The 23,385-nt window shown below is 48.5% G+C and overlaps 1 protein-coding gene across 1 annotated transcript in view; it reads left to right on the top strand.

The window, feature by feature from the left end:
• The first annotated feature begins 16,077 nt into the window (after nt 1-16,077).
• Nucleotides 16,078-23,385, top strand: part of Sh (Potassium voltage-gated channel protein Shaker) — a 410,425-nt gene continuing 403,117 nt past the window's right edge. The window contains exon 1 of the mRNA XM_050185375.2: nt 16,078-18,086. Within this exon, the coding sequence (XP_050041332.1) occupies nt 17,998-18,086 (89 nt within the window). The 5' untranslated portion in view covers nt 16,078-17,997. The remainder of the gene's footprint in view (nt 18,087-23,385) is intronic.

Raw genomic sequence — 23,385 nt, 5'->3', positions numbered from 1 at the left:
CCTACTGTGTTCTGAAGTGTTCTTAAGGTTGCTTACGACCGTGAGTCACGCAGCCCACTTGTAGTACACACTGAGCACAGGAGTGTGTTTACACGCATGTCGGATGGAAGGGAAAGAAGAGATAAGCGGAGAGCACGTGAACTCCGCTTGCGCACCGATTGAAGGAAGCGTGTGACAGATTAGGGCACAGAGAATCTCAAGGTGGTCCTACAACTTTTATAATTGCGCTTTCGTCAAATATTTGCTTGTTAGAGGCACATACGGGTGCCTCGGGACACGCTAGCTACTGGATGTCTATGGACATCGGGTTTTCATGCTCGGCCACAGCATTGCGTCAAGGTGTCCGCGGACGGGATGTCCAGGCCGTGGGAAACAACCTCAGAGGCGCACTGCTGGCGTGTGGGCTTCCACTTGTGGCAGCACGACGCCCGCGTGCAGCCAGGATAGGGAAAATGACGAGCGCCAGGTTGGCATGACAGCACAACCAGCGCGCCCGGCCGCATCCGCCACCCTGCCGGGCCGGTTGGGTCGTGGCCGTCGTCTGACGTCCTCCAGAGTGAGCCGGATATGCAAATCGTGACGCACCCTTGCCCGGTGACCTAAAGGAAAGCTCGCACGCAAAACTAGCAGCGTCGTTATCTACTTACGATAGAGACAACCCCGAGCACACGAGGGTTGGACCCTCCCGCGTGTAGCCGTGCGCGGCTTAGCCGTGTCCGGGGAAAGGGGGATCCTGGGGGTTGAGCCGAGGCCGGGTGTTTGGACCTTTAAGGCCCCCCAGCGGAGGCAACACACCTCTTTGGCCTCTGCTTCACGTAGACGGCACCCCCGGACTGACCCAGCCGGGGGAAATCGGCAGTCGCCTTTTCCTCTCTCTCTTCCTACAACCTTCGTCTTTCCCTTACTTTCCACCTTTCCTGTCTCCTTCTCTCTTCTATTTACTTCCTTCTTCTTGGCGGCAAGGGTCAACCCTGTGTGGCTATCCAACTTTGGGTACACCATATTTGGTTATAGTGGCGATGTACGGTTGGCGCCGGCAGCCTTACGCGTTAAGGCCTGCAGCGTCCCCATGTTGGGCTCCGTGGTGGGTGGCCGCCATTGCTGCCGAAAACGATCTGACATACTATGGGAACACCCGCATTTCCCCGCCTACTTGGCCGTCACCCTCAGAAGAGGGGACGCACCGATGACTTAAGTACATATTTGACCCGCACAAAAGAGAACTACCCGAAATACCGTGTTGTACATAGTGAGAACGCTGCAAAACAAGCCAGACTCATTTCACCATTCATAGTTTCAAAATGTTTGACCGAAGCCTTAGGGTCAGGTTATAATGTGACGAAAATGGCAAGCGGAGACCTTCTTCTTGAGATCCCTAAAAAAAATCAATACGAGAAGCTAGGCAGTCTGGTGACATTTGGTAACATACCAGTTTCTGTTACACCACACCGATCAATGAATAGCTCACGCGGAGTCGTGTCAGCGGCAGACCTTCAAGATTTGACTGAGGCTGAACTCCTCGAAGGGTGGAAAGATCAAAATGTTACCGATGTAAAGCGTATTACCCTTAGACGGGACAACAAAGAAATTCCGACCAAACACCTCGTCTTAACATTAGCATCTAGAGTTCTGCCGGAAACCATTGAAACAGGATACATTAGGCTAACTGTCCGACCATATATTCCAAACCCCAGACGTTGTTTTCAATGCCAAAGATTCGGCCATGGCTCGCAGAGATGCCGTGGTCAATAACTTGTGCAAAGTGTGGAGTGCAGGGCCACCCCTCCGACAACTGCAGTGACACGCCTCATTGTGTAAACTGCAGTGGTGAACATCCAGCCTACTCACGCTCCTGTCCGAACTGGAAGAAAGAAAAAGAGATAAACACCCTTAAAGTCAAGGAAAATATTTCGTTTAGGGAAGCCCGTAAACGGTGCTCACCTTTCCACAACACATCTTATGCTGATGCGGCGCGTCGGTGGGCAGCGTCGCAGCGGTCATTGCCAAGTGCCCAGCCCGCGAGCAGCGAGCAGGTACCATTGGCTCCCGCCCCCAGGGTGGAAATAGGTAAACCTACTCCATCCAACCAGCAAACAGGCCAGGCTGCCCTTGGGTTGCCGGCCACACAAGAGTTATCTGTGGCAACCTGCGCTACACGCAATGAACCCGCAGGACCGATAGCGGCCCAGAAGGTAGACGCAGCCGAGGCTGCCCCAACCTCCCCGGCTTCTCCCAGCGCTGGCAACAGACAGCGTAGCTCAATCCCACAGGCAGCCCCATCGACATCCGGGCTGGTGGCCGCAGGGGCCTTGCCTTCCGAGGCGGGGCTCTCTAAGGAAACTTCCCGCTCGCAAGAGCGCGTGTCCGGCGCCTCACAAGAGGCAATGGACACTACACCAATCCTCACGGCGCACCAAGCGCCTAAGGGGTGGCGAGGCTCCCTCGAACGCTGCTTCAAAAAGGGTAAAATCCCCGTTACAGGGCCTGGAAAGAGCTCTGTAACCTAACGCATCACTTCTGTTTCTGTATACACAGCACCAATTTACTTTAAATATGGATACACAAATCATTCAATGGAATGTCAGAGGTCTTCTTAGGAACCTTGATGATGTGCAAGAGCTTATCCACAAACATAATCCAAAAGTGCTGTGTTTACAGGAAACGCACCTAAAACCACAACACACAAACTTTCTCCGACCGTATGTCACGTTTCGCAAAGATCGCGATGATGCTGTTGTATCACCAGGCGGTGTTACCATTTTTATCCATAAAAGCATTTCGTGTCAGCGCTTACAGCTACAAACGCCCCTTGAAGCAGTGGCGGTTCGAGTTGTTCTCCTAAACAAACTCATTACCATTTGCTCCCTTTACATACCCTCACATTACAAATTAAACAAGCATGAATTTCAGTCCCTTATAGATGATATGGCTGAACCTTCCATTATTCTTGGCGACTTCAATGCGCACAGTTGCCTGTGGGGCGACTCTCGTATAGATGCGCGAGGTCGTCTTGTTGAACAGTTCCTTTTCTCTTCTGATGCGTGCCTTCTGAATAAGAAGGAAGCCACATATTACTGTCTTGCAAACAAAACCTTTTCTTCAATTGATCTCAGCATAGTTTCTCCTTCTATTCTGGCTGAACTCGAATGGGAAGTTACAAACAATCCTTACGGAAGCGACCACTTCCCCATACTGCTACAAGCACTTCAACAAAACGAATACCCACCACAGGCTCCTAGGTGGAAGACTGACACAGCTGATTGGGAGAAATTGCGAACCCTCACTAGTATATCAGGGGATGACATGTCCTCGTTAGGAATTGATACTGCTGTGGAGTATCTTACAGCCTTCATAATAGACGCCGCATCTAAATGCATATCACAAGTAAATGGCTTGGTATGCGAACGGCGTGTTCCGTGATGGAACGACGACTGTAGGATCGCTCGCAAGAAACAGAACAAAGCGTGGGGGTTGTTACGCGCCTCTCCCACTGCGGAGAATCTGATTAACTTTAGGCAAGTAAAATCCCAAGGCAGGAGAACGCGCCGACAGGCTAGAAGAGAGAGTTGGAAGAAGTTCTTATCGAGTATCAACTCGTATACAGATAAGGCGAAAGTCTGGAACAGGGTTAATAGGATAAGATGACGACAAACATATTCACTTCCTTTGGTAAACACAGAAGGCGATACCCTGCTTGAACAGGCAGACTCACTTGGGGAGCACTTTGAGAGTGTGTCAAGTTCCACCAATTATTCGAAACCCTTTCTCAAATATAAACAAGCAGCAGAATGTAAGCCACTCATAAGAAAGAGTCGGCAGAATGAACCGTTCAACCGTCCTTTTAGTATTGCAGAGTTGAAAGCTGCCTCGAGCGCATGCAAGAGCTCTGCACCGGGATCTGACAGAATCATGTATGAAATGCTCAAAACCTTACACAATGATACACAAGTCACACCACTTAGATTTTCAACACTATCTGGGATGCAGGGTACCCTCCAACTGCATGGAAAGAAGCCATTGTGGTCCCTGTTCTGAAACAAGGCAAGGACCCTTCCTCAGTGGCAAGTTACCGACCGATAGCCCTCACAAGTTGCATTTGTAAGTTATTTGAAAAAATGGTAAATAAGCGACTCATCCATTTCCTTGAAATGAGCAAAATGCTTGATCCCTATCATTGCGGCTTCCGAGAAGGGCGCTCCACAACTGATCATCTGGTACGTGTTGAAGGAAATATTCCTAACGCATTTGTACACAAACAGTTTTTCTTATCCATATTCCCCGACATGGAGAAGGCGTATGACACTACGTGGCGCTACGGCATATCGAGAGATTTGTCAGAAATGGGCATTCATGGTAATATGCTAAATACAATAGAAAGCTACTTGTCCAATCGTACATTCCGGGTAAAAGTCGGCAATGTACTGTCACGTCCTTTTACAAGAGAAACTGGTGTACCCCAGGGAGGCGTGCTCAGTTGCACACTCTTCATTGTTAAGATGACAACACTCCGTGCTTCCTTACCACCGGCTATATTGTATTCCGTCTACGTGGACGACATTCAAATGGATTTCAAATCCTGTAACCTCGCAGTGTGCGAGAGACAGGTACAGCATGGTTTGAACAAGGTGTCAGGGTGGGCAGAGAAAAATGGATTTAAAATTAATCCCCACAAGAGTTCTTGTGTTCTGCTTACAAGAAAGAGAGGCCTGGTTCAGGATTCTTGCTTAGAACTGTGTGGACAACAGATACCTGTAAACAAAGAACACAAATTTCTAGGTGTTATACTTGACAATAGACTCACTTTCGTCCCACATATTAAACATCTTAAAGAAAAATGTCTGAAAACAATGAACCTAATGAAACTTCTATCGCAGACTACGTGGGGTAGTGACAGGACGTGCTTAATAAATCTCTATAAGAGCCTGATTCTGTCACGATTAGATTATGGTGCCGTGATCTATCATTCTGCCGCCCCGAGTGCGCTAAAGATGCTAGATCCGGTCCACCATCTAGGAATCCGCTTAGCCACGGGCGCTTTCAGAACAAGTCCCATTGAAAGTTTATATGTAGAATCAAATGAGTGGTCACTTCACCTGCAGAGAACATACATCAGGCAAAGATATTTTCTGAAAGTGCACTCTTATCCTCAACATCCGTGTTTTAATACCGTTAACGATATGACATATGCTACACTCTTTCGCAATCGTCCCTCCGTAAGACAACCTTTCTCGCTGCGTGTGAGGGAGCTGAGTGAAGAAATGCATGTCCCACTCTTCGAGCTTCGCCTAGTGCATCCAGCCAAGCTGCTACCTCCTTGGGAGTGGCAGCTTATACAATGCGATATATCTTTCACTCAAGTTACAAAGCACGCTCCAGAGATTTAAATCCAAATGCATTTCCTGGAACTCCAGTACAAGTACGCCTGCACTTAGTTCTACACAGACGCATCGAAATCACGCGAGCGGCTGTCCAATGCAACCGTCGGTCCATCCTTCTCGGAATCCGATGTACTGCATCCAGAAACTAGTATCTTTACGGCTGAGGCCTACGCACTATTGTCGGCTGTGAAGCATATCAGGAAATCAAAACTCCAGAAATCAGTCATATATACGGACTCCCTTAGTGTTGTGAAAGCCTTGATGTCATTCTGTAACCACAAAAATCCAGTAATTATTGAGCTCTTTTCCGTTCTGTGTAAAGCGTATATAGGTAACCAGCATGTCATCATATGCTGGGTGCCAGGTCATAGGGGCATCGAAGATAATGTTCTGGCGGACCAGATGGCCACGTCAGTTGCATCGCATTCTGTTAATCCCACCGCTGCAGTGCCTGTCACAGATCTGAAGCCCTTCTTACGGAGGAAACTACGGAACCACTGGCAACGCCTATGGGACGCGCAAACAAATAATAAGCTCCACGTGATAAAGCCACAGTTAGGATTCTGGCCCTCTGTAACAAAATCACGCAGAACAGATGTCCTATTCTGTCGTCTCAGAATAGGACACACATTTAGCACCTATAATTTTCTACTCACCGGAAATGACCCTCCAACCTGTGGTAGATGCGAGGAGAGGCTTATCGTCCTCCACGTCCTCCTGGAGTGCCGGAAAGCCGAATCTGAAAGAAAGAAACATTTTCCCTCAGCATACCGGCAGCACATCCCCCTTCATCCAGTAATGTTACTCGGCCCAGAACCGCTATTTGACACCAACGCAGTCCTAAGTTATCTGAAAGATGTTGTGTTGCATGTTGTTAGCCCCACATGTTCGTAGCGTCTCCTCTCTGCAGAGGATGCCGCTGTGATAGTTCTTTCGTATAGCACATGCCTCTAGGCCCTTGTGTTTCAAGGGTTCCGGCGAGGCAGCAGTGGTCCAGGTAATTTTACCATCTCATATATTTTCTATTCTGCATCATTCTTTTACGATGGATTTTAATGCTCATAGAACACGTCATTTGTCATCGACATAATCTTATTACAGAAAGATTTTACGCACTATAGAGCGACTATTTTTAAGGCCCCTTTACAGCCACGCCACACCAACTTCATAGATCTCATACCTACATTGCAAACTCATCACCGCAGACCTGGCGCTCTTTGGCCGTATCTGGCCCTTGCGCCAATAAAAACCATACATTCATTCATTCATAGAGACAACGTACACTTGTCAATCAGTGCTGTTGATGGGCAACGGAGGCACTGGTGTTGCCGAAGAAGCAGTTGCATAACGCAGAACGCTGTCTTTCCCTTCCGAGTGACCCGCTGCTCCGACAGCAGTCAATGTCTCCAAATCCAAAGAATAGCAAAGAATGGAACCACCTTCCCGCTTCCATCGCCGCCATCACCGACACCGACAGCTTCAAGACTGCCATTCTTGAAGCCTTTTGCTAACATGTCTTTCTTTACTTGCTATACCTGTATTTTTTTTTTGTTTTACTTTGCAAGTATTTGTATTTACCACTCCTTCCTGTAATGCCCTCGGGCCTTGGAAGTATGCTAAATAAATAAATAAATAAATAACTAAATAAATAAATAAATAAATATGTTGATGCATAGTCCAAGTTACTAGCGGTTTTGCTGCTACTTTACCGTTCTGTATTTTGCAAGTATCATGTTCGTCATAACCACATGACCATAGCCATTTCTCGTTGCGAACAGCCATCAACGTATCCGCTTGCATACCCCTTGCCGATCGACTGCCTGCTGACCAAGCAACAGTGCTGCTGGGGCAGCTCTGCACCATGCGTATTATGTTAATAAATAAATAAATAAACAAGTAAGACGTATATACAAAGTAAAAGTGGACAGACAGCCGTCTGATCAGACCATAGCACTCCAGGCATTCTGACAGTTCAAGTTAATGCGAAGTTAGCAAGTGCACTTTTCCTGACTTCTCCTATTTGGCGTCAGGGCTCAGCATAAGTACTCACACCTCACAAGGTTACAGTGAAAATCCAGGAAAATTATTGAAGCGCAACATACATGTGGTAAACAGGATTACGCCGTGTGAAGAAAATTGACCGTACTCTCCTTCTTTGCTCTGTACTATCGTGGCCAGTCTATGGGGAACCAGCGCTGGAGTTTTCACGGCGCCTGCAGCGCCGCCCTGGCGGTCAGAACGTGCACAATGCAGCCTCCCCCGCGGACGAAAATTGCGTTGCGTGCCCTTAAAGTCGAAGGAAAACAAAAGGGCGCCGACGATACTGTTGCGTATACAAGTGCCACAACTAAGTCGGGATGAGGGAGGATGTATCCTTCTGCGTCTTTCCATCTAAACCCTACGAACAAGAACGGAGGCGGCGTTGGATCCAAGCAGTCAGGCGAGCGGAGTAAGCTCCCGTCTTGTCGCCTTGTCAAGCGGTGTCCGGCTGGTTTCTAAATCAAATTTCGCGTGTATCCTTGGTTTATTCGATAGTGAAGACGGTCAGCCATGGCAGACAGTACCAAACAGCAGAATCTGCAGTCCGTATTTCGTCGGAAACAAAATGAGCAATAGCATGCACCATCCGGCATATGTACAATTTTTCCTTCGCAATGCCACCGCCAAGCCCCTTCCAACGCCACCGCACTAAGTGAACGATACGAAAGGTAAAAATTATCCATTCATTGCCAAGAATTATGTGGGAGGGAAGCTGCCTTGTAATACGAGTTGTATGCGCATAGTGCCGGCGCACGCGCGACTAAGCCACCTATGTGTTTATAAAAATGCGCATGCGGACGAGGACTCGGCGCTGAGATGCATCCGGCAAATTTATGCAATTAGTGCTAAATGTAGACAGGATTGTTACGGATCAAGCACCGGAGCACTCAAACCTTTGCTTGCGCGAGTCAGCTGATGCGATAAAGGTTTCTTCTCCATTGACTGCTGTGGCGAAGTAACAGCAGAATTTTTTATGTCTAGCCAGAGAAATATGGAATATCTTCAGGCCAACTAATACTTACGAAACCATAGCGCAGCACGACCGGAGCCATAACTGCTAGATTTGCGAGGCAGGCAGCCACGCAAGCATGGCATCGATACACGACGCAACCGTTAAAGAAACACGCGTGCTCGCCGCGACGCACTGTGAAAAACATATAAAGCTTAAAAAGCTTCTTTCGTCATTTCTTCACTTGATGGCGCTAGCTTCTTTACAAAAACTCCACTTGAAGCGGCGCAAAAACGGAACATACGAACTATAATACGGCTGCGTATGTGTGTGTGTCGTCTGGTTGTGTGGCTGGAATATGCCGCGTTTCGTCGCCAGGGCGGCGTGCAACGCACTCTTTTCGACGCGCCGCCTATCCAGCGCTGGTTCCCCATACCGCGTGCAAGAGCGGCGCCAGAAAGCACGGTGGCCTTGGAAAAGATGCACTGTCGGGATAAGTCAACATCAATCGTGAAACGCATTTTACATAGATGAATTATGAGCTATTAGCAAGGCATAAAGTCTTATCTACCTCTATCTACCTCTATCTAACTAAATGTGTGTAGGTATGCGTCTGTATTCTTCTATATTTCTGCGCCTCCTCCACATTGAGTAGTTTGTGTGGTTTGTGTATTTGTGTAGATATCATAAGCTAAACCTAACCTTGTACAATAACTCTTGCCCATGGTGCGGGTCCTGGCCTTCATTGCCTCACGTAACATGGGAGTTCGCCAAAAGACCTCATACTGTTAATTCGCCTTTGGAACTCACCTTACTAAGGGAGCCGTGAGAGGCCATTCTCGCTCTTGCTAACCTCGAGGCCCTTGCGGGCCTCGAGGTCAGCAAGAGCGGGGCGGGTCGTGGTGGCCACTGGAGCCTTGGAATAGGGACCCACCCTGCACCGCTCCCTCCCCCATATTTTTTTTTTCTCATCAACAAATGTTTATTCCTCCTCCTCGTCCTTACCTCTACCGGCGTAGCCCACGATCGAGTGCTGATTGAACCAACGCTGCAAGCAAGAAATCGACGAGCTTAATTCAACTCACAGTGATCACGTGTGAAGTCGATGGCAGAGCGGCATATCTGGGCTATGTGTGATCCAGGTATGCGTACGGTTGTATTATTATTTTAGTTCTTTTTCTTATGGCTTATTCTGCATAGTTTTATTGCATATGTGCTTTTTATTCCCTTTCCTACTGTCATTGTATGTACCGTGACATCTTCGAGTAATGTCGGTTGTTAGAAGTGCATTCATGTTCCGACGCCCCCTTCTACATGCGTCTGCGTAGTGCTAGAGTTACGTTAAGTAATGCCTGAAGAGATCAGATTAGCACGTGACTCTTTCCGATTCGCGAATATTACAAGCATGGTAGCCATCGCACAAGTGCTCACTCGCCACTTTGTGTTCCGGCTCTCGATTTGCCTGAAGGCAAATGCGAGCACGGAAGAACATTTGTTGATAGCGTGGCAGCTTAGTACAACTTCGCCTCCAGTAGAGCTGTTCGCACTAGCCTCGGTGGCTTCGCGCAGGGGCCGCCCGGCGCTTGTAACACTAGTCTTTACTATAGCTAACAAAACGCCACTCAATCGAATTACTACGCACTGCGCTTTCTGTATCGTCATCGCTCTGGCAAGATGGATTCTAGCTACAAGGCCGGACGAAAGGGACTGTTTCAATTATGCAGCGACTTCGCGAGCTCGCCACTCGGTGCACCGTTGTTCTCCACGCGTGACAGCAGTGACAGTGGAAAAGGGGAGACGGAGCAGCGCCTGCGATTCCGCTTCCCACCGCGGCTCTGCTGGGCCACGTCTACCTCGGTCCAGCGGCGCGCGCTGGGCGGCCGGGTGCCCGCTCGATCGGTTGTCCCTCGTAGCGAACCCTGGTCACGCGCTCGCCGAGGCACCGAGCCGGTGTGCCGAGGCACAGGCTCGTGTCTACGGCCGAGGGGATCGCCGTGCGCGCCGAGTAATGCTTTAATTACCCGGGAGGCGCCAAAGCACGATGGCGCTCTCGGACGCCCCCTCCCCTCCGCGCCCACGGTTTTCGTTTGTGGCGGGCATTCGGGCTAAGCCGCTCGGCCAACACACCGGCGCCGGTACGCGTCGTTGCAGCACGAGCCAAACCCGCATCTCGTCTAACCGGCGCCGCTGCCCGTTCGCTACCGCCCGGCGATCGGCTTATGCTCGAACGGCTGCTGTGATCTTCAAACTTCGCTCTTTATTCATTTGTCCTTTTTGATGCGATCGTGGTATAGCGGCTGAAGCAGGTCAGCTGCTCACCGTTCGGATATACTCTTCAGGGGCTGCTTATATCTGGAGACACGTATACGCCGCCATCCGAACTTAATCAGATAAAAGTGCCCTAAGCCGTCCAAAGCGTGCATCTTGCCACGAACTTTTATTTTAAGAAGATGCTGACGATGAAAAATCAAAGACCGTGTTTACGCTAAAGAAAGGGGACATCTGTGCTGAAATGCGACCTATCCACATGTCGATCCTGCACTCGTAATAATTGGCGCCCGCCTTTTTTCCGACGCGCAAGCCGCTCTATACGCGTTCGGCCACAACCTGAAAGCCAGCGGTGACAGCAAAAACATGGCACGCATGACACGCCAGCTGAATGCGTATCAGCGGTGGATAATTTTTCTACGTTACAGCGCTTCGTTTCTACTTGGTGCGTCGTATTGCTGTCTCCGGCCAACGTAAGAGTTCTTTTGCGAAGAGGTGTTCGATTCATCGTCTGCCTATTTATGCCCACTACGGGATGAAGGCCTCTCATGGCGATCTCCAAATTTCCTTGCCTTCTGTCAGCCGAAGTGGACTAGGAACAGGTGCGTTGGTAGTCACAGGCGGTCATGGCCTTGGAAAGGCTGCACGCTCCTGCCGATCTCCCCTTACCTTGTGCGGCACAGCATGAACCCGTGACAACAGATACAGATAATACTAACAGCGAGGACTGGTTGAATCGAATCGAATCGAATCGAATCGAATCGAATCGAATCTGTACGGGCTTCGCGCCGTTCATGCCGCCTCACCTTGCTAGCTCGCCCATACAGCTCACAAATGGTACTCTAGCTTGCAATCACGGAAAAATTTGTTTTGTTAGTTCGGTGAAGGCCGCAACAAAGCAAACTGGCCTAAGGCAGCCTGCTTCGTCGGCGAAACGCCGGCGAAACCAGTGTTTTACACTTGCTTAACTGCTCACGCATGTGCCTGGATTACACGGAAGCAACCCCCGTTGTAGTAGTCTTGTCGTCTGAAAGAAAGAGCACAGGTTGCGGTCGGAAGGCTCTCGCTTTCCGCACGGCTTCTTCAATGGCAACACTTTCGCTCACCGCATAGAGGAGGCGACGTGGTCAGGCCTGGCAGCCTATGACGCCTTTGCGACCGGAGTCACAGCTCTATTCACTTGGTCGACAGAACCGTCAGTGTCTGAATGGAGATGATGGCTGTACATTCGGTCACGGTGTAGAGTGCCATTGATGTTGCTTCCGCCACAAATCTTAAGTGCCTGGTACGAATGCCTCGTGAGAAGCCAACAAACAAAGACGCCAAGGAAAACAAAGGGAAATTACTTGTACTTTCTAACTGAATTAAAGAATTGATAAAACAATAGAAATGAAAGTGGACAAAGAAACCAACTTGCCGGAGGTGGGGAACGATCCCACGTCTTCGCATTACGCGTGCGATGCTCCCAATGTTAGTTCTTGTAGTAACACATAAATAACCAGGAAAGTGGATTGGGAAACCACGCCGGTGGTAGCTCAGTTGGTTAGAGCATCGCACGCTTAATGTGAAAACGTGGGATCGTTCCCCACCTAGGGCAAGTTGTTTTCTTTTGCCCACTTTCACTCCCATTGTTTTGTCATTTCTTTAATTCAGTTAGTAAGTACAAGTAATTTCCCCTGTGTTTTCCTTGGTGTTTTTGTTTGTTGGCTTCAATAAAAAACCGCCCCTCGGTTAACCCCCTATCTTCTCGTGGTACGAATGTAAGAAATATTTCGATAACGTTCTGCACTCTCGCCCGCATTCTTGCATATGAGCACATAAGAACACTCCCGGAACACGCCGATGCGCCTAGGCGACACGTTGCTCACCAGCGTAGCCTTTCAAGTGAGCAGCGATGCAAGAATGTTGCTTTGTTCTCCTCGTGACGCACTGCTCCAGCGCTCTAAGAAAGAGTGCGGCCAAGTGTATGACCACGGTCGCTCCCGACTTTGTAGTTTTCTGGAAAACTGAAAGCCAAGGACGCGAATGGTGTCTCGTGCCACAGCAGGTCTCGCGCACCTCCTAGGTCTCTGGAGAATAGCTCTGCCGGAATCGTCCTCTCTGAGGCGGCACAGCTGCACGAGCCGTCCTTGAGAAGCTAGGAGGGAGGGCGACTGGGAGTTTTACAAAGCGTTGTCCCTGGCAGCTGTACGTGGCACACCAACAGCTGTCCTGCGAACTTTACAATGCAGCCATTCCAGCTCGTCGCACTGGGACTTGCACGGCGATACTAAAGGCAAACGAGAAAGCGCGTGGCTCACCAGAAGAGTGCGCAACATTAAAATCGATAAGGACGACTTCCTCAGCGTGCACAAGCCTTTCTTGGCGCCATAATGACGCATTGTTTGAGTCAAGCACGACGCCAAGAGATCGCACCTGATTTAGTTCCTTAATGAACGTACTTCGGACACTGATCTTCGCAGCCCACGAGACGCGCAGCGGTGGACGCTGACATTTCTGGGCAACCAACGCACATGCCCAGACTAGAGGAGTCCTTTAAAGCATTACTGCCAGGAACTTCTTTATCTAAGGGTAAAGAAAGGGGGCGGTGTTATCTACACATTATAACAAATGTGCTCCTTTTAAAGTGGGTTCTTCAGAGGATGTGGTAAAACAGCCATGGCAATATTAAATACAGACGACAACACACTTCTATCTCAGACGCCTCGCGAGATTGCGCTCGCGACGCTGAGCGATGTCCTTACTTGCACTTGCATTTGTCGGTCCCTGATTAACATTCGTATAAAACGTAAATAATGTCCAGTGGACATGGGTGTAACAACGATCATGTTCGTTGAACCCTGGAGAACGCAGTTAAGGGCATTTGATACGTCAAGGGCATTTGATATAGCGGCGCCACAGCCACCGTAGTCCTCCATAGAGAAAGCAACAAAATCCCAATAAGGAAGGGCGTCAGGCAGGAAGATACGATCTTTCCAATTCTATTCACAGCGTGTTTACAGGACGTATTCAGATACCTGGATTGGAAAGACTTGGGGATAAGAGTTAATGGAGAATACCTTAGTAACTTGCGATTCGCTGATGATATTGCCTTGCTTAATAACTCAGGAGACCAATTGCAATGCATGCTCACTGAATTGGACAGGCAAAGCAGAAGGGTTGGTCTAAAAATTAAGCTGCAGAAAACTAAAGTAATGTTTAACAGTCTTATAGCAGAACAGCAGTTTACCATAGATAGCGAGGTACTGGAAGTGGTAGGACAAAACATCTATTTAGGGCAGGTAGTGACCGCGGATCCGGATCATGAGACTGAAATAATCAGAAGAATAAGAATGGACTGGGGTGCGTTTGGCAGGCATTCTCAGGTCATGAACAGCAGGTTGCCATTATCACTCAAGAGGAAAGTGTATAACAGCTGTGTCTTACCAGTACTCACCTGGAGGCTTACGAAAAGGGTTCTACTTAAATTAAGGACAACGCAACGAGCTATGGAAAGAAGAGTGATGGGTGTGACGTTAAGGGAACAAGAAGAGAGCAGATTGGGTGAGGGAACAAACGCGAGTTAATGACATCTGAGTTGAAATCAAGAAAAAGAAATGGGCATGGGCAGGACATGTAATGAGGGGGGAAGATAGCCGAGAGTCATTAAGGATTACGGATTGGATTCCAAGAGAAGGGTAGCGTAGCAAGGGGCAGCGGAAAGTTAGTTGGACGGATGAGATTAATAAGTTTGCAAGGACAACATGGCCACAATTAGCACATGACCGGGGTAGTGTGGGAGAGGCCTTTGCCCTGCAGTGGGTGTATCCATGATGATGATGATGATGATGATACGCCAAGAAAATTGCTAGTGCACAAAGGCTGCAAGCAAGCATTTGAACTCGTTGGCCGGATGGCGAAATAATCGTTTGTGATTGCGCGGAAGTATCATCAACAGCATAATATATATATATATATAAACGCCTTTATTAAAATTCATTGGCAACTTTCTATCTTACAGTATGAAAAATTTCAAGTAGATCACACCTTGTTAGACAGACGTTAACTTCTACTTTCGTTATGCGCTGGGACGTGAAAAGGCGCCTGAAACAACTATTGCTTCTAGTTATATCTATAACAAAGAGCGTGCTACACTGAAAATCCATCTATATGTAGGAACGTTAGTAATTTAACCTCTGTTGGATGCGTTGATGTTCTGCATTTCTTTTAATTCCTGTAATCGTTAGAGACACAGAATGTATGTGCATATAGAAACTTTAAGACAAACGTATTCGAAGAAAACTACATCTTGTTTGATCATTCCACAGCGCCTGTGTTCCGTTATTTGTTATGTTAGGCGCACACATACACAGACAAACACACGCACAGACACGCACACAAGACCTTTAGGTTGCGTTCTTGACCGGCTTTTTCAAATTTTTCACTGGGCTGATAAGAGGGAATGTCGTTTGCTTTATTTTTTCTTACTGTTTCAACTTGACTTTTAAAAAATTGCTAAAGCTGTGCACCATGACATAATTTTTCAAATGTTGGCTAATCTGTGTGCTAAACAAGAACGGCCAAATCACAAATATTGCGCTTTGAAAGCGAACCCTTAGATTTAGCGCCAGGTGCCGTACTTATTCGAATATAGGGTGACAGCTTTTTCCTTTTTTGAACGGAAATGTTGCCTGAAATGAGTTATCGACCTATGTCCGTGACCAAACAATCTCGACCTATATTCGCGGACAAAGCTAGGAAAAGTATCGAGCTGCACGAGTGGCCAACAGTAAAATCGGTCTGTAGATTGTCCAGAGTTGCTTAAAAAATGCTGCGTATCCAGCGGAATTGACGGCACCGAGGACGACGTCGTTCGTGGTGGCGATGACGCCTTTGAAGCACGACTTCTTTGGCAGTTCCGAGGAGGATGCAGAATAATCCATCGGCTAGCGAGATTCAGTAGCCGAACTTACGGAGAATAAAAGTGTGTCATTTTCAAAGCTTTCCGTTTTTCTGAAGGGATATGGTTCGACCTATGTTGGAATTGTATTCTTTTTTATTTGTCGGCCAGTTCATAATATAGGGGTCGACTATATTCGTGTTCGGCCAATTTCCGAGTAAATGCGGTATTTCGTCCGAGGCTACTAAGTGCGCGATTGAGCGTGTGAACTCGAACTCCGGAGGATAATCAGCATCGACAATTGCAACTGCTCCAGCGTGTCACCGCGCGTCGCGACGACGGAGTTGAAGTAGCGCGGGCATGCGGCTCCAGTTTCGTAATGAGCCGGAGCCGCAGTGAATAGCGAAGCGCCTCCAGCGATGGGAGGCGTGCAGAGCAGCGCCATCTGTCGCGTGCACAGCGTGGCGGCGCGCCTCGCGTGACGTCACGGATGCGCGCGATGGCTGCAGCCGGCGGCCGCGCGGGCGGCCCCAGTGGCTCGCGCGTCGGCCGGCGGCCAGCGGGCTTCCCCGCAGCGCTCTCTGCCGCGCGCCCGCCGACCTGCCATCTTGAACAGCACGCCTCCTGGAAGGCAGCTGCACCGCCAGAGCACGCGCGCGCGCGCCCTTGCCGCCGCCGAACGCGCTCGGCGCCTTCCCCCGTTTCTGCGCAAGGTGTCGGCGCCCGCTGCAAGTGTCACCTACAGCCCGACGTTCGACTCGAAAAAGGAACTCTTGACAGGCAGCAACGTTTGTGCCAAAGACCTCTCCTGCTCGCCACTCGTTTGTTGTTGTCAAACTGTCCACGCTCTTCCCGTCCCGACAACAGTACCTGTGCTTTGTATGCCGCTTTCGACGCGCTTTGACGGACAGGGCATCTTCTTTTCATTCGCCTGTCGTTTTACTCCGGCCGTCGCTTTTGCTGCTTCTACCTCTCTGCTACGTCCAGCGTTTGTGGCCAATCCTGTCTTTGTTGATGCGGACAACTGCTCGGTTCGTCGCGGACAGCGCCGCTGAGATGCTCCAGGTGCTGCACTTTCGTCCCGTGCGCTCAGGGCTACTCTTCTGTTCGTCGCTCCACAGTGAGAGTCTTCTTTTAAGAAGCCCACTCGCGATGTCGCTAGGCAATGGTGCTTTTCTTCTCTCTGGGTCGTTCGGAAACCCATTCCGGCCAGCACTGCGCGAGTTCTGAGAGCCGGCTGTGGTACTCCGACCGCGAAGGGATCAACTGCGACGTCCCCAACACGCCCTGGATCGCCTCTACAGGCATTCTCCATCTCCACAGAGGTTCCGTCGGTCACCTATGGTGCTCAACACAACGGAGAATGTCCAGTTTGTCAGCGACGGATGTACACACAGCAGCCTCACATCGGTACGTCCGTTCCCGTGCGAAGAGCTCGAAAGCACAACACTGATCTGCGGAAACCGGGGCGCGCCCGTCTACGGCGAGAGCACGTCTAAAAGCGTGCCGCCGTCGCACTGAGTGGCGACTCGAGAAGAGCAGAAAGGGGGACCGTGCAGTGAAGATCCGATCCTGATAGCGCTGTGCCACTCGACTGAGCCCGTTTCTCTTGGAATGGAGCCACGAGACTAAGCCCTCCGCCCGACCTGACTTTGCCCCGGGACGGGCGCATCCACTGAGGCGCGGCGGCGGGTTCCGTTCGAACGCTTTATTTTGCAGCGGGCCGACAGCACGCGGGCTGACGCGAAGACGGACGCGTGCTTCGTGGCGCCGTTGCGTAAACAGGAGCGACGTTAGCGCGTTCAGTAACCTGCGCTGCAGACGACAGCCGGCAGCAGACGGCCGGAAAGAAAAACAACAAATCGTATCCAAAGCAGACCCAGCCGCCGCGTCGCAGCTCGCTGTAGACGTCGAGGAAAAATCTTCTACGAAGCGAAGCAGAGGCAGCGTTGTGCAGACGTCTGTGGGAGGCTCTCGTGGGGTGTCAGGGCAGCACGTTTTATATCAAATGCGACATTTCCAGGACAGCCGCACGCGACGTCCACGCGACAATCAAGCGCTGTCCGCAAATTTCGACTGCTGCTCTCGCCATCCCACGTGCGACAATGAAGCTCGGCGGACCCAAGACACTTGTCAAGTCGTCGCGAGTCCCTATGTGGCCCTCGGGTACAGACGGCACTACGCAAGCTCCTCATTCCCGTCCTTCAGCAATAGGAAATGACGATCACTTCCATCTGGAGTTCAACGCAGTGACCCGGCGGATTTTACTATCTCAGCGACCTCGTCTCTTTTTTTCATAGTGGAACATTCTGACGTGCTGCTTTCAGTGAGATGCGTCGAAGGCGATGCCGCGTTTGTGACCTGGTTCTTGTTCGTACCGGTGATGGCAGTGATGATGATGATGGTGGTGGTGATGATGTGCGCGGTGTCCAGCAAAGAAGTTTGGTGCATGGTTTTCCGTAATAACTGATGCAACCGGTGTCATGGCGGCCGTTGGCATATGGTCCCAAGCCGGAACCGGTGGTCAAGAAACGCAGCTACCGCCGGAAATTCTACACGACTATAACTGGCAGTAAGTGATTCTCCCTCTAAAATCACCGCGTTCGTGATGTGCCTTTCTTTGCGATTTCCAGCTTTTGAACCAAATGAAGCCTCGCCATCTTAATAGTGGGTCATGACAGAGCTGAATGCGGAAGTGTACGCATTTGGGCTGGTTGGTTCATGATTTCGAGCAATAAAAAACCGCGCTAAATAGCAGGACGAGTGAAAACAGCGCTGTTGTCTGTGTCCCTTCACTCGTCCTGTTGTTTAGCGATTTTTTTAGTGCTAGAGCTGAATGCGTTTGTTTTTTCCTTTATTTGCAAATTCGTGATCACACGTTCGGTATTTTGGTTGTCACAAGTCTGTAACACGAGGAAATGCTCTTTTTAGCATTGCAGAAATCTTATACACAACACTCTTGCAGAGTGATAAGCAAAACGAGAACAAGGTAAAAGCGGGAGACTGCTTTTCGACAAGTGGACTCATCTTATTCAAGGCGACATATCTCGCGACAAGTCCACTTGTCGAAGCGTTGGCTCCCGCTTTTACTTTGTTGTCTTGAATTCCCATTTCCCGCATAGCCCGTGATGAAAGGAACAGCAGGGAGATTAAGCAGACGGACGGGACCAGTTCATTATCCTGCGTTGCGTGGACAAATTGCAAATTCTAATATGCCGGGCGCCGGTCTATTTGTATGGCGCTCTTTGGCCAGATCTGGTTCTTTCCGCCATTAAACACCCCATATCATCGTCATCACTTCTTGGTTTGTGCACTTTCACACAAGAAAACGTCAGAGTAAAGCCAACTTTCTCTAGTAATGGTTCATCGCCCGATTAAATGCCTCTGATCTTTATGATCAAAGTGAGAGGACACCTTAATGTCGGTAACAATATTCACGCCTTTAACACGTCTATCTATGCAAAAGGTTTTCTTGACAAATTTGCAAAAGTTTGGTCAATTCACAATCCTCGCAAGATTGACCGCAAACAGCAGCCGTTCTTTGAAGAAATTACTTAATTCTCTGGAAGCTGTGTTACATAAGGTCTACATCTTTGGCTGGTTACCGAGCGTCATGCAAGCAAATGTCTCAACACTTGCTGTCCTCAGCTGCAAGCGTGCACGGGGCTAAGACCGGCTGATGAAAAGCGGAAGAAACTCAAGTCGGTCGTTTTGACTTCACGCTACGTTCGCCTGTTGGCAAATTTTTTTAGCAATGGTACTATTCTGCCGAAGTCTATAATGAGTGTGGCTAACTCTGTAACTTTAACATCACCTCTAATGTTTCATGGTAATAATCATATATTGTAAGTTGGACGGCACCAGTGCCACGGTATTTGCTGTGAAAGTTGTAATATTTTGATGAATACCAATCAAATGGACTGTGTAAAGACGGTATACAAAAGCGCAGCAATATTGCTGCCTCATACACAAGGCCTCATGTGTATTTGCAGTATCAACATACCGCACTGAGCGTTTCTATTCGGAATATGCTAAATATCGCGAGCCACTACCTACATTTCCCGGGTCCTCTATACCAACGCAAGCAGCTTCTTTAGCAGCGTTAAATCTCAGTGCGAACATCAGTTACGTGTCACTGAAATACTGCATGTATTACGCACGCGAAATATACGATCGCGTTTGCGCATGAAGTGAACACAATTAAGATATTTGGACGCGTTCAAATAACTGTGGTAACCGATTTATACGCCAAAACATCTTATCAAGATAAATCATTGCACGTTGTCGTTTTTGATCATGAATTTCTCCGTGTTGGTTAAAGTTAGTCACCAGTCGCATTGCTCCTTGCTTCAATGAATACTTCAATCACTTCGTCGTCACTTTCTACATTCTTCGTTCGTGTGATGTCGTTTCCACGTGGGCTTGGGGTGGCGTTCTTCGACGTAGACAGTTGCGGAATTCCCAAGGCTTTTGCTTCGTAAGTATAGCCTGTCGGTTGTCTGACCCGCAGCACTCGCCAATTATAGCAGAGCTACAATGATTGATCAGTAGCCGTTCTCAAAGACCGCTATAAATTACGAATGGCTGGGTGAATACGGGATTCAGAGCCTATATTCACAGCCTTTTTCAGAAGTGGCTTCAGTGGTTATCACTACTCAAGTGACTGCCTAGTTATGCAGATTCAGATTCAGTTGTATTGTTTAAATAATGATATATATATATATATATATATATATATATATGAGATGCTATAATGAAATAGGTCCCAAAGTTAAAAACTGCAGCAGGACCTTTTGTTCTTTGCTGCATAAGAATACATGCGTAAAAAGGCGTCAATTGCGATTAGAAATAAGTGAAGAAGCGTTTACAGAAATTACACAACCTTTAAGCAGTAAAACTTGGCACAAGACATCTTAGCACAAAAACTCTTTGATGAATAACCACAAGACGTAGGCAACAAAATACAATAGAGTAGGCACACATCTTACAAAGTTGCAGTAGAAGTTGTAAGTGAACGTTGGTACGATATGACTAGCACTACTACTACTACACGCATTCATGATTACTGGGTGACGGAATGCTGGGTAATAACGAAGTGCTCTTATGCGAAAGAAGTTTCGTGAATGAAGGCTTTCGGGTAAGATGCAAGCGAGTAGCGAAGGAGTTGAATATTCGTCACACCAATTAAAGAACAAACACCCCGGTTTGAACTTGGATTTATTTACTCAACAAAAGTATTTAGCCACAAGCGTTTTCATCATTACCGGCACTGCTTGGCCGTGCTTCTGCCCATGCTTATCCCAGCAGACAAAACAGAGATGTATTTTTTTTTGTTCATCTCTGACCTCCTTTCTTGTTTCGCGTTATTCTCTCTCAGTAAAAGCTCCATTTTCCTCTAGCTTTTATTTTGTCCCGGGCTGTCGTAATCCCGGCATCCATCAGCACTACGGCCGAGCCTGCGGGCGCAGTACGTTGTAGCAAAGCCCAACTTAAATGCACATCACCAACGCAGGGGGCGCACTTCGCCGTTGGACCCACGTCGCGGCTCGCCGCTACTCGCGAATAATAAACAACGCGAGCGTTGCACGCCTGCGGGCTGCGCACATCCTCTGGGCGTACGCGGTCCATGACCTTGTGATTTGCAAGACCCCCTCGCTATTTTTTAAATATATTTCTGGAATGATTCTTTTCTTTTACTTCTTTTTTTCTCATAAACGTCTTTAGGAAGGGCAAATGGCAGCAAAGCGTTGCACGCAAGTACTCTGTTCGCTGCATTATTCTTGCTTCAATACTCTTCAGCCCTTGTTGCCACGGAGCGCTCAGTTTCGCGAAGGTCCGCCACACACAGCGGAAGAAGGCGTCCAAAGCTAAGCGTGAAGCCAACTACTCCGGCAGCCGCGTTGAGTGCTTGTTCAGTCAGCTGATTCCGGACTGCCACGCGTTCTTCATTGAACGATGCCAGTTGTCAACTTTCTCTCGCAGCTACAACAGGGACATCCCTTCGCACATGCAACCTCGCACTGACACTCGAGATGCTTGACCGCACAAAATGGCTGACTGCGCTATAGCGTGAAATAGCTGCGAACTATTGCAACGGAGAAATACATTTTTAACCAGATTAGAAAGAAGAAAGAACATTGTCTCTAGAACTTTGCATTGAAGGGAAGACAAGATATACCAAATGCATAGCAACTGTGCCGCGCTTAGTCCGCTACCAACGGTAGCAACGCGTTGCTGCTGTCACAGCCAACGTTGTTGGTTTCACTTGCCGGCGACATTTGCAATTTGCCCGGATGCTTGTTGGCGCAACGGTTAACGAAAGCAAGAGCACACGGAGGGGAAAGCAAAGTCTGCTCTCTTTCAGCCAACGTGCAGTAAGCCGCGCAAGTTTGCTGATGTGGCAGCTCTTTTTTCTCTCTCGGTTTCATTTAACGAGCTGCGAGTCAACCGCAGCTTGACCTCGTGCCTCGCTGCCATTCTCTCATTTCCACACGAGTCTCATAAGGTGGACCGCCGCCAGTTACGTAACAGCCATTCTCGTTTACGCAAGCTTTTACTCCATATGCAGACTGAACAATGATCCTACGGGCCGCCATTATATTATTGCATAATTCATGTATCATAAGTGTTTGTGTATTTTTGATGTTGTTATTCCTGTTAGTCTTTCCTTTAACTAATATATCACATGGCAACTGGGATTAAGGGTGTTTTTATTTCTCTTTTTGTGCGCTTTCCTGCAAAAGAACGACAGAAGTACGCTGAGATCCGCCATTCGTTCGCAAAACTTCGTTTCGTTGAGTTCAGGTGAAAGCGGTGTTTGTTTGTTTGTTTGTTTGTTTGTTATTATTATTATTATTATTTATTACAGTTGATGCAAAGGTACGAAGCAAAGGGGAAATCAAAATGGAAGGGAATTAGGTGGCACTATTAGATCCTGAAATTGTTTGGATGCAGTTGACGGAGTCGGTGGCACAAGGTTGGGGTAACCGCACATCGTCGGGAGAGGCCCTCGACCTGCACTTGGACATAGCTATTGATATCGCGATGATGATGATGATGATGATGATGATGATGATGATGATGATGATGATAGCAATGGTGATGAAGATTAACTCATCAATAATGTTTCTGCAATGTTGAAAAGTGGAGAAATATATTGATACTTCCGCTGCTATTCAAAAATGAAAGTTTGCAATAGCAACGTATTGTATGTTTATGCATTTATTTTCCATTCCAGACAGCAAGTAAAGCTTTCCCGACTCCTAAATTTGACAGCATAGATGGAAATTAGATAACAGGATAGAGAGACGTCTTCATCGCAAAGGTTTTTCTTTCTGTTTTAATGCGAAGCATTCTCTGCCTCATTACGTGCACATTGCGGTAGGAAGGCAGGCTCCTGCCTCGCTTCGTTTCAAACCTCTTCATTAAAACGAAATGCGTGGCCGATCGAATGTTCCAGCACAGCATGCAGCCCGGTGCTCTAACTTGGTAACGATCGCATGCATGCTTCTCTCGTGCAGTCAACTTTGTTGGTGCGCGTGCTACGTGGCACTTGCTCGCATTCTTTCCTCGTGAGCTAGCGCTCTGAGCCGCTGTGCCAGACTGCACAGCCTTCGGGGTCGGTACACGTTGTCCAGTCTTTTCCTCGTAGCATACCAATGCTACTTAGAAGCTGCGGGACACTTTACTGCGTTCATGATCGGCCCAGGTCAAACAATTGTTAACCTTTCTGGTCCAAAGTACAAATCCCATCGTCGCTTTATCAAGGACGCCGCAACACAGATATAGACACAAACAATTGTATAACACGTAACTGTTGATGACGTCACAATCGCCGTGCTCCTTTCATGCACTCCCGTCCATTGGCTATG

This window comes from Dermacentor andersoni, chromosome 4 (genome assembly GCF_023375885.2).
Source record: "Dermacentor andersoni chromosome 4, qqDerAnde1_hic_scaffold, whole genome shotgun sequence".
Taxonomy (NCBI): Eukaryota; Metazoa; Arthropoda; class Arachnida; order Ixodida; family Ixodidae; genus Dermacentor; species Dermacentor andersoni.
Note: the sequence above shows the minus strand (reverse complement) of the source record. Positions and strands in the feature narration are given on the sequence as shown.